The sequence below is a fragment of the Mirounga angustirostris genome, unplaced genomic scaffold (assembly GCF_029215605.1).
Source record: "Mirounga angustirostris isolate CCGP_5_RB_7025 unplaced genomic scaffold, mMirAng1.0.hap1 SCAF_8, whole genome shotgun sequence".
NCBI lineage: Eukaryota > Metazoa > Chordata > Mammalia > Carnivora > Phocidae > Mirounga > Mirounga angustirostris.
The window spans coordinates 51,674,493-51,691,857 of NW_026991716.1; the positions used below are offsets into that span (position 1 = coordinate 51,674,493).

The following is a 17,365-nucleotide window of genomic DNA, read 5'->3' on the forward strand; positions in this document are numbered from 1 at the left end:
TACATTTTTATACTCAGTTGTGGAACTAAAACAGAAAGGAACCACACGACAGCCTAGATACTCCATCTTTTTGTCACCTCGATAGCTTCAGATGTTTTTACAGTCTCCAATTTCATGAAGACACTTTGGGCAAACAGTCCAGCTCCCCAAAGAGCCAGGCTCCTGGGCTCACATGACCCAAACACAGAAACACAGAAGCTTCTTTAACTGGCTACAGAATAACCGTAAAACAATAAATTGTCCCTACTGCCTCTCCTTCTGTGTCATTTATTGCCTACAATCGTCACTGAGCCAGATAATAAGCACCTCCAAATGGCTCAAATAAAAACTTTTTCAAAAGCACAAAGCTTTTTTAAAGTCCCTGAGCAAACAAATGTTGAGATAACTACAAAAGTCTAAGTCAGAACAAAAGAAACTAAAGGAGCATCAGTCTGCTATTTTGGGTTCAAAGTTAAGTTCACTAACAATATCTAATAACTGCTTACGTTCCTGGACTGATACATGTTTCTTATGGGATGAGGCAATGAGTAAATTCTTTGGCCAATTTAAATCCTAATTATTTGGGAAGAAATTACTTTTAAACCCATGGTGTAACATTGTAAAACATTCAACCAGGTCGTTTTGAAAATCCTCAGAGATTTCAACGGAGCTTTCAGATATTTTCTCAAACTTTAGCAAAGTCAAATATATTGCGTTAAGGTCGTTGACGTGTGTCCAAACTTTAAGCTTCCACTTTCAGGGCAGATACTTTACCCTCTGTGTGCTAGGCACTGGTGGGTTGCAAACCCTATATCCATTTTTGCCTGACTCTTCAACCAACAAACAGCACTTCAGCCGCGTTCAAATGGGTACTTTCCTAGTCTGCTATGCAGACAGTAGTGGCCCCTTTAACAGTTCCAGCCAATGAGACACTAGTGAGAGTTGCTAAGTGGGCTTCTAAAAAAGCTCTTTAAAAGGAGGCTGACTCAACTAGTTTGCACCTTCTGTCCTTTGTCCTTGCAATTCCTCTTTTTCTCTTTTTTTAAAGATTTTTAAATTTATTTATTAGCGGGGCTGGGGGTGGGCAGAGGGAAAGACACAAGCAGACTCCACTCTGACTGCGGAGCACCAGGTGGGGCTCAATCCCAGGTCCCTGAGGATCATGACCTGAGCCGAAATCAAGAGTCGGATGCTTAACCAGCTGAGCCACCGAGGCACCCCTGCAATTCTTCTTCCATCTGGAAGTAAGACACAAGGGCTGTAAGAGGAACAGCCATCTTGTGATGACAGAAAGACATCTCAGTGGCTGAGCGGCCCCTGAGAATTGGCTAAGCAGCAGTACAGAAACTCGGGTACCACTGGCAAATAGAGGTACCCTACAACCCTGGTCTGCCTACCTGCCTACCACAGCTTCTCAGTACCAGAGACAAAGAAACACTACCGTCTGTTTTCTGTTACAAACAAACCAAATACAACCTTCACTAACTCTCATTAATTACCAGATGAAGCGCCTTTCATTTGTTAAAAGAAAAAGCCCAGACTAATGCTGTTATAACTAACTACACTAAAATACTATCATGATGCAGCACAATTAAAGTTCACTGATTACACAACTGACTATTACATTAAGCCATGAGCAGAGCATGAGCAGATGAAATCTGAAATCAAGTTTTTGCAGAACCCTGGAAGCCAAGTGAAAACCACTGAGCAAGATCATCCAAGACTACACAGTATGAAGGCGGGGGGAAGTTCCCAGAAACCTTCCCACTCCAACTTTCAATACAAATGGCACCAGAGTTGGTTCACACAGCAAAATGACAGGATTTTTTACAACCACACATCTATGCAGGCCATAAAACTGAACTGAAAATGAAAACTACAGGTGTAGTGGTCCTAAGTCCCTTTGGTCACCAAGCACATAGGCAGAATTACATAGCCCTGAGAGAAGGGACTAAAGCAATTACTCAAAGTTTCCATGGAAAACAAACAAAAAAATTTGCCTTTCTTTCTAAATAATCAAAGAGGATTTTTTAGTGATGTTCTAGACAAGTAACAAATCTGCCACTCAGCTTTGACAGAGAATGGTAGTGAAATACTTTTTACAGTTGTCTGGGGATAACTGATTAATTTCCAGATCAATGGAAAACATCCGTTTTGTTGGACTGAAATAATTTACCTTCTTTTTAAATTAAGTCTAAAATGTACAAAATAAAATTTATTGGATTCACATTAATGATGTCATTTTCACACTTAACCTTTTCAAAAAGTGTGTTGAGAAAATTAAATCTTCCAATGACAGAATTAAATAGCAGAATTTCATAAATTCAAGTGACAGCTAATATTAATAATATAAAAATAATTAAAATAACAGTATACAGGTTAGTTTCCTTACACTGCCCCCGCCCAAAAAAAAGAAACCACCAAGAGGGATCATTCTGTCCTTTCATGCTAAGCTAAACATGTTTTGTATTTCCTGGTAAATACACTGGATAATCTAATATATATTTAAAAAGCCAATGACATGGGCAATTTCTAGCATAAACAATAAGTAAATATGTTTTATTTGTAAATAAATGCCTTTACTCACCCTGACTGTGCTATTAGCTGAAGTAAAGTGATGTTTTTTTAATCAGATACCCTGAGGACACCTGGGTGGCTCAGTCGGTTGAGCGACTGCCTTCGGCTCAGGTCATGATCCCGGAGTCCCAGGATCGAGTCCCACATCGGGCTCCCTGCTCAGCGGGGAGCCTGCTTCTCCCTCTGCCCCTCCCCCCCTCATGTACTCTCTTTCTCTCATTCTCTCTCTGTCAAATAATAAAATTTAAAAAAAATCTTTAAAAAAAAAAATCAGATACCCTGAATATTCTGGCTATGAATACGTCTTATAAGAGGACTAGAATATGAATCAGAGCACTGCACTCTTCTCTGCAGCAAGCAGCTCTTTCTATGTTATTCTAATTCAGCAAACAGTTGCCTATTTTCACTCAGAAGTAAAGGACCAAAGCAAGACACAAGAATAGACCACACCATAAGCAATTAGGGCTCACTCACTTGCCACTACTCAGTTTTCTACAAAGGGCTAGGTTGGAAGTCCTTGCATAGGCCATCTGAGGACTAAGCCTAACAAAACTCAACTTCTAAATCCAATACTCATAACTGCTGACAGTATAGATTATTATAATTCTACGTTTCTGACAACAAATTCTGAATTTCTTCCAGCTGACTCCACCACTTACACTATTCAACAGCTGGGGCATATGATAACTTGGCAACCTGATAATACTCTAGCTGAATGCAAACTCATTCTGTAACCAAGGAACTTTGTCAGAAATAAAAATCCAAATAACCTCTCTTAAATTCAAATGGGAATGTGAAATGTTTGAACAATGCATGATTTCAGAAAATGAGCAACTGTACTTTGAAAGTTTAGTGAACTGACACTCCCTATTCAAAGCCTACAATTCTTTCCTGATTAGATCAGCCCTCGTTGCAAGTCATCAGGATAATAAGCACGATAGTGAAGTCATCCTATTGGATACTGATGGGAAATCATAACTGGCTTCAAAACACATTGGGAAACAATGAGTTTTCCAGGTCCCCAGCTTTACGTATAATACACTGGCCAATACTCTTACTTTCCTTTCCAAAACTAAATGAAACATAGAACATCTATAAAGCCAAGTACAAATCGATGACCTAAGCATTTTAAAACCACAAAGAAAATGAAGGTAATATGACTCACTTTTTCAGTGAAATTTTGGACTGTAGGTTTGAAAAGTGTATGTTTAACTGCAATGATGATCATTAGGCTACAATTAAAATGAAGTGTAGTGAGAACTGCAATGGCCTTCAGGTCTTTTTATTTCCAAAGGCAAATAGAAGCAAGCGTTTAAAGAATATCTGCTTCCTCAAGACAAGTCAAAGCAGCACTTCAATTATTGTTTTCAAAGTCACCTGGAGACAAAAATTCATACAGCTATAATTTTTTTGAAAAGTATGAATGTATATACTTGAAAACTTTCAGACTTTTTTGCTTTTGGATTTTAAACAGTACAGGTGTGTGTCTTCAATAAGGTTTACTAATGTATATTGCAATAATTTTCATTTTTCATGTTCTGGAGACAACTGATTAAGAACCTTATTTTAAAATGTAAAGACAGACATAAACATGAGTAAATTACACACGCACACACACATAAATGCTACCAATGTGCTTTAGCCTAAAATACCATTGCACTTGCTCAGTGGCAGTATTACACACAATAGAGTCTTGGCACAAAGGAATTCTGATTGTGCTGTTTACAAAATTCTACACGGATTAAAAGAATGTCAACAACAAAACATGTTCTAGAAAGAGATAAAACATATTTCGGGGTGGATTTTGAGCGTTTTGGAAATTTGGAATTTAATTGTTCAATTTAGGATTTTATATTTCTACTTTCTGCTAATAGAAAACTATTACTGCATGCCATTTTTAACCATATAACTCCCATTCAATTTACATAAATAGAGTTTAAGACCAAAGCAAATATTCGAAAGGTGCAAAACCCTCTGAATCCAAGCTATGAATTAGGCCACTATTCACTATTAATATATTAAGGGTCTGTGAGCTAGCCTTGGGTGTGGAGTGTTTTGGTCTCCTTACTGTGTCTCTTGTCTGTACACACTGAGAAATGATTTCCAGAGACAAAAAGACCCTTTAAGATGAGACGATAAATAACTTTGTCTAACACTATATTTAACTATAAAGTCAAAGTAAACAATACTAAAATATGAAAAATTTATCAGGGTGGTACAGAATTTCCTGAACATAAAGAAGAGGCAGAAAAGCACCTCAAAATCTACTGCTTTACATTTAAATTTACAACAGACTCACTGACTTAAGGCTTTCATTCATCACACAATCAAGTAATTTTTATGATACATAAGAATAGGTATATAGTCACAAATCACAAACTTTTTTCAAATAAAATCATTCTAAGAAAAATGATTTGGTGATGCTCTCAGTAGTGAAACAGCCCATTTATTTAAGAACCTAAGAGCCTTTTTTTATATGGTTAACCGATACCCCATGCGAAGCAAGAAAGAGCAGCAATGCCTCAGTAATCCCGTGGAGAATTAATCGGTAGCCACCCTCCCAGGAAGAATTATGATTATGCACAGTACTTAAGAGCTTCTACAAGGGAGAGAAAATGCAATGTGCTTGAAACCCAAACCTTTCCCCCACTCCACAGCCTATCCAAGGGCGTCTCCGGACCATCGCCCACCCCACCACCCTCTCTGAGTTGAGGTTACTAAATCCCATGCAGAAAACCCTGGTCCATTCCCAAGACTGGTCCAGACACCTGTTTACCTGTGCCCAAGCAGTAGTGGCTCTGGTTAAGCAAAGATAACGGTTACCCGGCTGATGCGTGCCAAGCCCCGCAGCCGGAGCACGGGAGACCACGTACCTTTGTACCTCTCCAGGACATCCTCGTAGGCCTGGAGGTACTCCTGCTCCTCCACGTACAGGTAAGCAGCTGGCGAGAGGTACCCCGCCATACCGAAGTTTACCTAAGCGATGACTGGCCAATTCCCCTTTCCCCCTCCTCACCCCGGAGAGTATCGCAGTCAGCAAGACGCAGGCTTGAGAACGGGAAAAGCGGAAGGAGCGGCGGGCTGGGGGAGAGCGCTGAAGCCGGAGACGCAGAGCCAGGGGCGCAAGGGGGCGGTGGGCGCCGGAGCCGGCAGAGGAAACGCCCAGGCCCCCTGGCGGGCTGCGGGTGCTGGGCCGCCGCTCCGGGAACCAGAGTCCCTCTCAGGTTTCAGCAGCAGCAAATCTCGGCGAGCCCGGGGGCGGCGACAAGCAGCGCCACGCCACGCGGAGGAGCCGGGAGCACAGTGGTGACGGGCGAAGGGTGGCAGGCGCCGGGACCCTCTGCGGCCAGCACGGCCGTCACCCTGGCCCTGCGCTGGGCGCCTGCTTCGGGCCCGGCCGAGGCCGCGGCGGCGGTGCGGGAGGACAGGCGCGCTGCCTCCGCCCGGGATGCTGCGCGGCGCATCTGCGGCATTTCCTGGCCGCCGCGCCGCAGACACTCGTCCGCGCCCCCGGAGAGGGGGGGGGGGGGGGAGGCGGAGGGCGGAAGGGAGGGGGCAAGCGCGGCGGTCAGCGCCCCGGCTGGCTCCGCTCCTGCCCCGGCGCGGCTCGGCCCCTCCCTCCCGGGCAGGGTCGAGCGCCCCGGGGCCCCCTCCCCGGCCCGCCCACCCGGGTCGATCTCACGGCCAAGCACGCCCACCCCCGGACGCTGGCCGGCCAGCCCGGATCCCCAGGGGTGAGGTTTCTATTTGGGACCCACAACAGGTGCCTGGAAAACAAAGCCGCAGATCGCGGTCACCGACGAGCGCAGCCCACCCCCCCCCCACCCCTCAATGGGCTGAGCTGTCGGCGGTCTCCCCGGGGAAGGGATGATGGGTCAAGAATGGAAAATACTCTTCAGCCCAGCTTATGGCACGGAGGACTCGGGTCACTCAGTGGCAGCACGGGGCGGGGAGGAACAGGGGTCCTTGCCCAGGGCACATCTCGGGGGCGGGGCGGCGGGGCCTCTGCAGGTGGCCCGGCGCGTCAGGGCCTGACAGCCTGGGAGCTACTGCGCCTGCGCGCCCGGCAGACCAGCCCTCGGCCCCTCCCTTCCGCCCCCCAGAGCCGGCCCGCGCATCTGCCGCTGCGCTCCTGGGAGGCGGCCACAGCCGGTCAGTTCTCAGTGCCCCCGGCTTACTTTGTCCCCTCCCTCCTCTTTACCCATTATTCATTCCACACAGTCCGGTAGCCTCTGAATTTGAATAAAATGGATACAATTCCCTTAACTTTGGAATGTCGTATACTAAAGTGGTGAGTTTTAAGGGTCCAGGCACCGTTTGGTACTCAGACGACGCGAAAATGGATGTGTTTAAGAGTACTGATTGAAGCCAGCATCCTGCCTCCTTACTGTGTGACAAGGCCAAGTTACTTACCCTCTCTGACCTCTCTTCATCAGTAAAATGGGGATAATAGTGCCTACCTTATAAATTTGCGGCTTTATACGTGTTAGCTATTATTATTAATAGATAAATCAGTGCGTTGTTGACCATCTGACTCGACAGCTTCACCTTCTGCCCACATACTCCCTCCCTATTTCTTCCTTTCATATGTACTGACCTTTTGTCCTTGATGATTTTTTCTTCCCCTTTCAGTGCTGTGAATCTGGACCATTTTCCATTAACTCTTAGATGGGGATGAGTACTCCTAAAAAACTGTACACTCTTGAAAAAAAACTTACTTGAGTTAGAATTGGAAATCTTTACCTCTTCTGAGCAACTGGCCTACTTTTGTTATTCCAAGCAAGACCGTCATCTCTCTTTTCTATCCTGACCATTGGCTTATAATCTGAGTTTGAGCCCATGTCCCACCAAGCCCTTAGGATCACTAGTTTTCTCGCAACTTAGTATGCACTTATGTACATATTAGTTGATGAAGTAACAAACATGCACCATTTGTGACACCTTTTTGAAATGAAAGAGTTAGCAATTAGATCCCTAAAAGTCATTCCATTTATAGACCACACACGTACATGAGTCTCTCTCAAAACTGTTTTGTCTCCTTTACAATGAGTAGGGTCATTGAGGGCACAGTCTGAGCCTCTATCAGAGACTGAAACCCAGTAGCATCCAGTTTTGTGAATATAATCAGTGCACTCTTAATTGACTTCAACTCTCCTTTTAAGGAGACAGTCAAAATGAACAGCAGCAGCATTGGGGGTTTTCTGTAAAAACAGCTTTTGCCCCATGCATTCTTGGAATGGTACTATTGGGTCAGTCTGCTAATAATAATAGTCTATTCCATAGGGAAGCAAGAGTTAAGCACAGCAGTTAAGAGGCTGACCTCTGGAGTTAAGAATGCCTGAATTCAGATCATAGATCCACCACTTCCTAGTTGTATGACCTTGGGAAGAGTCTCTTCCTCCCTCAGCAGATTTCTGGACTGAAAAATGGAGAAAATAATTATACCTACTTCATAAGGTTGTTGAGAGACTAAATGAGATAACGGTAAGTTCTTATAAGAACATCTGACCATGGAGCACCTGGTGACTCTGTCGGTTAAGCATCTGACTCTTGGTTTCAGCTTGGGTCATGATCTCAGGGTCGTGAGATCAGCTCCACGTTGGGCTCCGTGCTTAGCACAAAGTCTGCTTGAGATTCTATCTCTCCCTCTGCCCTTCCCCCTGCTCGTGGTCTCTCTCTCTCAAATAAATAAATAAATCTTTTTAAAAATTAAGAGCATCTGATCATCAGCAAACTATCATTTATACAGCATTTACCATGTGCCAAAGAATTTGTGAAATATTTTGCACTCATTACTTTATTTACTCACCACAACCATGACCCTTTAATAGAGAAAATGAAGCTGAGAAAAATTCAGTAAGTTGCTGAAGAAAATACAACTGGCTAGTGATAGAGGGAGAATTAAAATTCAAGTCTGCCTAAGTCCAAAGTCTGACTCTGCTTAGATCCTTCAATTCCAACTTTAAAGAATTTACACGGGACAAAAATCCATATTTTAAAATAGCACTGTCACCAACAAACCATGTACCTTTACAGGCACTTCAAGACTAAAAAACCTAACCTACTATATCCAGTAACTAAAAATAGCAGATCTATAGTTCTTAAGTAAAAGTCACTTATACAATGGGTATTATAAAGCCCCATTCCTTACACTTTGTCATCTTTTTCTCACATTGACCCTGAGAGATAGGAAAAGCATACGGTCTCCGATTTTAAAATGAGAACACTACAATAAGTGCAAAAGCACTTTTAAAATCGTCAAGTGTCAGACATGTGACATAAGACTCTCTAAAATGTAAATCTAATTATATCACTGCACTGCTGAAAAATCTTTCAATAATTCCCTATCACTTACAGCATGAATGGTCCAATCTCCTCAGTACTGCACACAGGCACCTTTCCATTTCTGCTATTCTCTACCAAATCCCATCTTCTACTATGCATATTACTTGAAAGTTCCATATAAACACATCTCCCTCCCTTTGTTCTTGTGGTTCCATCCCTCTGAAGCAGCCTTCCCTTTCCCCCTATTCCCGCCAAGCTCTTCAATCCTCACTTCAAGTGGCACTTCCCCTCAGAAGCCTTTCAGGAACCTCCCATGGCTCCCTTCTCCATCCAAGTTAATTAGACTCTCCTCTGGGTTCTTTTCATATTAGGTACTAATATAGCCATAACAACTAATCTCTCACACCGCGTTGTAACTATCTAACAATACATCCAGTTATCATATTGGACTATAACTTCTTTAAAAGCAGAACTATGTGCTTTTCTTCATTGTATTCCAGGGACTCAATCAATGTGAAGGAATTTAGCTATCCCACAGACCATATGGTCTTTTTGACTCTAGGCATTTTCATGTTCAATTCTATTTTTATGACCTTAAAAACAAATAAAAATATTGGACTTTCAGCTCCTTTATTACTAAATAATGAACACCATTTCTGAACCTCACCCCATCTCTTACTAGGGATGAATTTCACAGATGGGGTGAGTTTCAGGCAGAGTATGAAAATGTCTAATAAAGTTGAAAGTCGAAATCTTTTCATGGTATATTTTCAAACTATCCATAACATCAAAATCCCTCTGATGCCCTGTTCCTTTATCTTCACACTGGGTGATCAGTGGTGAACACATAATATATTTGAATTTCATATTTTAGCCACATTATTATTAAACAGATATTGAAGACTGGCCTCCAGGTCTCTGCTCCCAAGATATGATTATTATGATTTGTGTAGAAAACAGCCAACTTACCAGTATTTATCTTAAATACAGTAGCACATTTCCATACTAGGGCTGCTTATTCTGTTCATAGTTTTTTTGTTTTTGATTAATTTCTTAAAAGTATATAACTTTGAGGTTTCCAAGTGCATTAACGACCACTAACTTCATAGCTATCCCCACTCAGCGAACATTTTACAACAAATAAGACATGGCCCCTGCCCTCAGAAAGTCTACAGTCTACTGATATCAGCGTCTGCTTGTCCACTGCTTCTCATTAGAACCCCCAGTTCTTCCATTTCTTCCCCACCTACAGTGTACACGGACAATTAGTAACCCCAACTTCTCCGGACTTCCGGCCTAGTCATTTTCCTCAATTTATATAATCTCATTCCCCCTGACAGACACCTGACCCATCCTTCTCTCATAAACCCTTCCTGCACTACCAAAAGCAAAATATCCACGTCTGCCACCACCAACAAAACTCTCAAGCCAGAAGCACCTTCTTCCTTCCACAAAAATGAACGGAACATAGGCATCCGTCCCAATTCTCCCAGCACCCTCCTTTCACCTTGTCATCCCTTTCTGCTGATCCAAAGATAGGCTGCAGGCACTTTTCTCCTCCTCTCTGTGCCTCAGACCTACTCATGGAGGGGCAGCGTGGGGGAGTGGAGCGGAGGAGGTGTCTCAACAGGGCAAGGAGTCAGGCCTCAGTGACTAAACACTTTTTAGTACTTGAGGAGGGTAGTGAAAGCTAGGTCTGTCCCAGCTCCCCCAAGCCACCCCTGTTTTGCTCTTACTTGGCTCCCAGTCTCCCTCCTGGATCCTCCCTCGTCCCACCCTTTTGACGCTCCACCCCTCCCCTCAAGGCCTGGAAGAGACCAGGCAGCATCTCACAACAGAAGCCCGAAGAAGCTCAAGGCTGTTGCCCCAGAAACCCAGACTAGAGAATGGCTGGCTGAGCGCTGTTTGTTTACCGCCCCCATCAGAAAATCCCACTGGGGGGACTGTAGGGGGAGTCTCTGCTGCTGCGGTGCCTGGGATCTGGACTAGTCCTCCCCCAGTCCCCTCAGAGGATTAAGATAAAGTACCAGCTTTGCATTACAGTGGCAGGCAAAAGAAACTCAGTGGGCACACAACCACCACCCCAAAGTGAGAGTCGGTTGGGAGTGGAGAAGAAAGGAGACCAGATCCACTGGCTGCAGAAACCAGCTCTGGAAAAAAACCTGACCTTTGGCCTTTGCAAGAGCCCCAAAAGACTTAGTCCATCCTACCCATTACCATTCTAAGAGAGCGAAAATTATTGAGGGAACTGAGGACCAATCACCCCAGGAAGCAAGTCTTGTGCACAGAACGCATACGAAGAAACCACACAGACACTGAGAGGTTGGAGGATTGGTTTCCTCAGTGGTCTCAGCTTTCAGTTGGGGAAAACAAGCCATCCCTTCTGGTTCGACTTTTACGGCCAGTGGAAGGGAACACCAGTAACAGAACAGACACATTGGCACCTCCCCTATATTAATTAATCAGGAATGCATGATGGCTAAACCCTCAAAAGCACCAGGGGCAGAAAGCTGCTATGGACACATGATGCTGACAGAGATGCTACATTAAAAAAAAAAAAAAAAAAAAAAATGGCATCCAAGTTGCTGATTCCCTCTGCAATCCTGGGTACCAAACACCAGGAATCCACCCCAGTTAAATCTGCGGAGCTCAGTGTCCCTGGGCAAAAATGGAAATGAAGGCAGCTTTCTCACATCTTCTAGCAAATACACTAGGAATCACAGAAGTTAATACTTTCAGAATGTCATAGCAGCTACAGCATGTAAATAAGGAAGTTTAATGCATATGTCTGTAAATATCCCCTTGCATTTCAAAGGTATCAATCCATCCAACCAGAAGACAGGGCCAAATAGCTTAGTCACCAGCAGGCTGGGCAAACTGCTTTCTCGATAGAAATCGGGCATAAAGTAAACATAGTCATCCTCCTCCCCCACCTTGAGCCCAAATCTTTGCCCAGTGCACAGCTCCCAGCTATGGCCCCCGGGGGCGCAGATGGATGAATTTCCGCAACTCTCGACCGGGGTCCCTCCCCTCCCCGGATGCGCTTACCTGCTATCCTAAGCACTGCCCTCTCAGCGGGGTCCAGCACCGAGCCCCCGTGAATCTTTCTTTTTGATCTCTCATGTTTAGGCAAATTCCAGGGTAAGGTGTCTCCCGGAGCTGGAGATGCAGAGCCAGATTTCTGACTGAAATCATCCTCATCAGAAAAATCCGCAGAGGAAGACATAGAGCAGCGATAGGACGCGTTCCCGGAACTCTACAGAGGATGACACAGAAAAAAGCATTAACAGCAAAACACTCACATATGCTCTTGGATTTCAACAGCCCCCCTCCCTGCCCCCGAACTGAGTCTGGCATCCTGCACCATCCTCAGTACTGAAAGGATACACAAACAAGAAATGAAACCCAGGGCTCACCATCTTTTCTCGGCCGCGTCTCCGAGAGCAGAAACAAAACCCCGGCAGTCCCGATACATGGAAGATTTGCACAGAAGTGTGTGGCCTGCGGTTCGGCCACCAGCTCACAAATGACTGGCCCAACAATGAAGCCAGAATCAACAGCCTTCCTGTTACAAACCTATAGTATTTGGCTCCCCCACGAGGACAGGAGAAACATTTTCCATTACTAGGCTGCTGGTTAATTCATTAATGCAACGAACTCGAAGTTTCAAAAACAAAGCACAAATGCAGGATGTTGAGTCCAAATTCCTTTCCGTTTCAGGTCGCCTCACCACTGGAGTCTCCTTTCTGACGAGTTTTAAGCCCCTTGTCCTCTATTTAATTTGCTTCATGAGATTGAAGCAGGTTCCCAGAAGAGAGCAAGGAGGGAGGAAGGGCAGATTCTGAGAAGAGCTTTTCTTAAGCCAGGGAGAACACAAAAGACTGTTTTCAGAAGCCTAAGACAGCCCCAATAAACAAACATCTGAACTCAGTTGAGAGTTCTTCAGATAATTTAAACTTCTAGCCAAGTGAGAGCTGCCAATAATGTAAATGAGGATGATGCGGCTCGGTGACAGGAAACAGATCTCTTCTCAGCTCCTGGTCATTACACAGTGAAATGAGAAACAGGATGCTTCCACCAAAGCACTTTGCCTGAAGGTTAGTCCTCGCTTCATCCAGTAGGAACAAATCTGCGGGACCGTATCTTGCATACAAGGGTTCTATCTTCCATACAGGGAAAGGGCACGAGAGAGTATTCCTGCCTTCTCGATGGAGTTGGGTTTGTGATTATGTAGAGAACCACCAGCTTACTGTGGACATAAGGATGTGGTCTGCTCTGTGAAGAGAGTTATAAAGGAAGTATCTAAGGGAAATCTTCACTTTCCCATTTAGAATTCCACTTGGCTAACTAAGTAAGGCGCATTGTAAAAATGGCAAAACTGGCACAACTCAAACTCCTGAACTGTATCTTGCTTGCTGTCGCAGATTCCTAAGAAGCAAGTTGCAGGCAGGAATCAGTGAGGCATACTCCGATTTGAGCACAAACACTAGGCTGCTCACAAAAGCAGTGGCTAAACATCCCAAAGCACTCACCCACAGCCTGTGAAGCAAACTATAAGTGAATCGGGACGATTAATCTTGCCTCGGTCTATTCAGGCATGTTGTTACACAGGGTCAACACCACCATTTTAACAGTACACATAATATTTCCCACAAAGTAAAGTGTCTAAGGTTCATCTTTAGCTCTGTTCTTTCCCGAAGAAGGGGTCTTCCGTTTTATCTTACCTGACATTTCATCACCTTGGCTAATTTATTTATTCAGATTTTGCGTGTTCTCCTCGTGGCAATAATGTATGAGGCAAACGTGAGGTAAATAAATAAAATTGATTTTCTACATTGTAGCTAGAGTCCACAGAGAGTTGTGAGTGGTATTAAGTCAGTCACAGAATGCTATTATCAACCTAATTTATTTTCCAGGCTTTTCGGAAAATTCATCTTGAGCTCTCTGACGTGGTGTTGTCGGCTGGATCCGTGAAAAAGGGTGACGTTCTTAAACACTTTCAAAAGCGTATTGGGTTTCTTTGGTTGCCTTGTCTTCCTTAAAATGGCTTCCAACCTGTCCTTACTTAAGGTCATCCTTTATCTGTGAGATTATATTTCTTGTTGTTGCCTGCACAATTTCAGTGACTATAGTAATTTCACTGTTTATCTTTACAGACAGACTTAGGGAATAGCTGTTAAAGAACTGCTCCTTTCCAAAAACCACTGGTTATTGATTTTTATAGATAGAGTAATTTTTTTTAATGGCCAGAGTCTCAGCTGATTGAACAGCAAGATGTGATTTATGCCATGACATAAACACCATTAATCACACACAGCCAGATGGGAACAGTTACTACCCCTAGACCCAAGGGTGTTGACTGGGGCAGCCTCTAATCTGGTAGTGTCACTGGTAAACAGATAAGAGAAAAAAGGAAGAAAAGACAATCAGCAACACCTCTTTCAGCAATATATCATATGAAAACATAGACACAGACACACAGACCAAGGGAAATCATACATATTTATATTTGGTAAAGTCTCCCAGGCTGCACGATTCAAGCATCTTAAGAAAGTTTTAGGGTTTTTTCCATAATAATTTTCATAAACACTTTTAAAAATGTAAGTAAACTATACAAAATTAGGCCCATTTGAACCTTGAAAATTGAGAATGGATTTAAAAGAAGCTGCTTTGAAGGCAACCAATCCTATGAAACTATTATATGCTTTATTGATTTGAAATGACTTACCAATTCATGTCACTATCTTGGGGGCTAGAGCGAGGTGTGTTAAGAGTACAGTTCTCTCTTTTTTGGAAAAAGCAAACATGTTCTATGGCCCAAAATCCAGAGCCTCACCTTTGATGTGGGGCTTACAAGGATAAGACAAAGGAAGAGGGCTCTTGTGACCAGCAAAAGCCCCAAGATCTCTCTCGTTGCCTAAGGTTTGATTCCTCTTAAAATATAAATATCTATGTCCATGAATAGGAGACTGGATAATTACATTATATCCATATAATGAACTACAATGCAACAATTAAAGAAAAGTGTTATCGATCTACACTTAGCAAAGTGTAGTTCATATAGAATGATTCCTTTAAAAAATGTGTGTGTGTGTGTATAGATGGATAAATAGATAAGTGACTGATAAATAGGTAGACAGATGATAGGTAGATAGATAACTCTTTACCAGTATGATTACCTCTGGGTGTTGACTAATATTATAAATGGATTTAATTTTATTCCTTGTTATTTTTTAATCCAAAACAAATACATAAAAAGATTATTTATTTTATTTTATTTATTTATTTGACAGAGAGAAAGACAGCGAGGGAGAGAACACAAGCTGGGGCAGTGGGAGAGGGAGAAGCAGGCTCCCGGCTGAGCAGGGAGCCCGATGCAGGGCTCCATCCCAGGACCCTGGGACCATGACCTAAGCCGAAGGCAGACGTTTAACGACTGAGCCACCCAAGCGCCCCTACATAAAAAGATTATTAAAAAGAAAGATACTATGCCAAGAATCAGAGAAAACAGCAAAGGCCCTAGGAAGAAGTAACTATTTAACCAATGCTTTTAACCACTTGGGGCTCACAGGCACCCCTGAAAAGTTGAAGCAATCTATGGAAGCAATCACAGAGCACATGGGCAAATAAACACAAATTTTGCATATAATTTTATTGGGTTCACTGACCCACTGACTCCCGGTTAAGGACCCCAATTTACACCATCATCTGTCATCACCATTTGACATTCGTGTTGAGAACAAGAGAAATAGGAAAGCACTGTGGAGTATGTGGGAAGAGAAGCAAGGGTAATTAGGAGAGTAAAGACAAAGTTGGCCTAGGTCATAATATATCTAACATTTGGCCTTTTTTTTTTTTTTAAATAAAGGACTGTGAGCCACCTCTGGACTGATGCTGGGTCTCTACAACCAAAAATACCAGGTTGTGAGGAACCTAAACACCCTGTATTGTGTCTTATTACAACCTAATTATTAAGGCAGTTTTAACAATTGAATTAGATCACCAAAACTTTAAAGTGACTTTCCTAATAGCCAGTGCATTCACATGGTATAAAAACAACCCAAATCTCTTAAAGCCAAGATAATTACAGAATGCAACATTTTTAGAACGGGAACTAAACAATAACTTCTCTAATTGAAACCCCGGTGGGGGATTTGAGATAAGTACAATAGAACTGCCTAAATTGGAAGCCACCCAGCCTTAGCACCCTGATCTGCAGGAAAGTGCCAGGAAATTGTCTCTGCACTAGGCATTCTCTAAATGCAATGGAGAAACAAGTGCAGAGATAAGGGTTTGTAAAAGAGCCAGACTTGTAGGATCCCAGAGACTGGAAAGGTAACTTCCACAAACCTGCATACCTGTATTTTATGCACACTTCTGTAAATATATTTCCAAAAGATTAAAAACTAAAAAGCTCGTAAAGAAACAATTAGGCAGGGGCGCCTGGGTGGCTCAGTTAAGCATCTGACTCTTGGTTGAGGCTCAGGTCCTGATCTCAGGGTCATGAGATCGAGCCCAATGCAGGGTTCCACTCAGCTCAGAGTCTGCTTGAGATTCTTTCCCCCTCCCCCTCTGCTTCTCCCCCACTCATGCTCTCTTTCTCTCTTAAATAAATAAAATATTTAAAATTAAAAAAAGAAAAGAAACAATTAGACAATCTAGATTGTGGGGCATTGATAAAATAACTATCCTCTGCTCTCTTCATAAAGGTCAATGTCAAGAAACATGCACACCCAAAAAACAGAGAATGTCCTAAATTTAAAAGGCAAATAAAACATAACAACAAATTCATGAACCTTTGATGAGATTCTATACTTTATTTTTTAAGCTGAAAAAGACATGTTAGAGACAACTGGGAACAGCTGGACATGGATCATGGATTGTTTATTAGATATTATTGGGAAATTATTGTTAATTTTCTAAGGTGTGATAATGATATTGCGGTTGTATAGGAAAGAGTCCTTATCCTGAGACACTTTATCCCCACCTTCCAGGCTGAAGAAACTCATGACATTTGCACTTATTTTCAATTATTTTAATAAAAACAGAGAGAACTAGTAAATATAGCAATAGGTTAATAATAAGCAGTCACAATACTACGCTTTCAACTTTTCTACACATTTGAGTATTATCAAAATGAAGAGTTGGGGGGAAACAATGTAAACAAGACCTTTCTCAGTTTCTCTAAGTATTGCTTAGTCTAGGTCTGTTCTCACATCAAAATCCTGAGTTGCAAGTACACAGTGGTAGTGTACATCTGAGTGATTTCTCATAGCATTTCTTGATATACACTTAGAGAAGCACCAAAGCAGTGGCCTATGTCAACCAGACACCAGAGAAAGGTGATGTGCTTGCCTCAGTCCCAAGCAGAGTTTTAGACAGAAGGATATAAAAGAGGCTCCACTGTTACTCATTTAATATATAGTCCAGTAAACATAAAGTTGGTTCAATATCACATTTTTTTATATTTTACATAAACAAAAAGAAAGATATCAAAACTTTAAAAATGTGAAGATCCAATTTT

The 17,365-nt window shown here is 42.8% G+C and overlaps 1 protein-coding gene across 9 annotated transcripts in view; it reads right to left on the reverse strand.

The window, feature by feature from the left end:
• The window catches only part of DST (dystonin), a 364,879-nt gene extending 352,473 nt beyond the window's left edge, over positions 1-12,406 (reverse strand). For 3 of the 9 annotated variants that reach the window (XM_064597729.1, XM_064597726.1, XM_064597725.1), the window contains exons 1-2: positions 12,258-12,406; positions 11,890-12,097 (exon numbers count right to left, since the gene is read on the reverse strand). In XM_064597729.1, coding sequence (XP_064453799.1) covers positions 11,890-12,097; positions 12,258-12,260 — 211 coding nt within the window. In that variant the 5' untranslated portion in view covers positions 12,261-12,406. Of the gene's footprint in view, positions 1-5,429; positions 6,020-11,889; positions 12,098-12,257 lie in introns of those variants that run through there. The other 6 variants (XM_054505416.2, XM_064597727.1, XM_064597728.1 and 3 more) reach the window with 4 other exon arrangements.
• Positions 12,407-17,365: the final 4,959 nt, after the last annotated feature.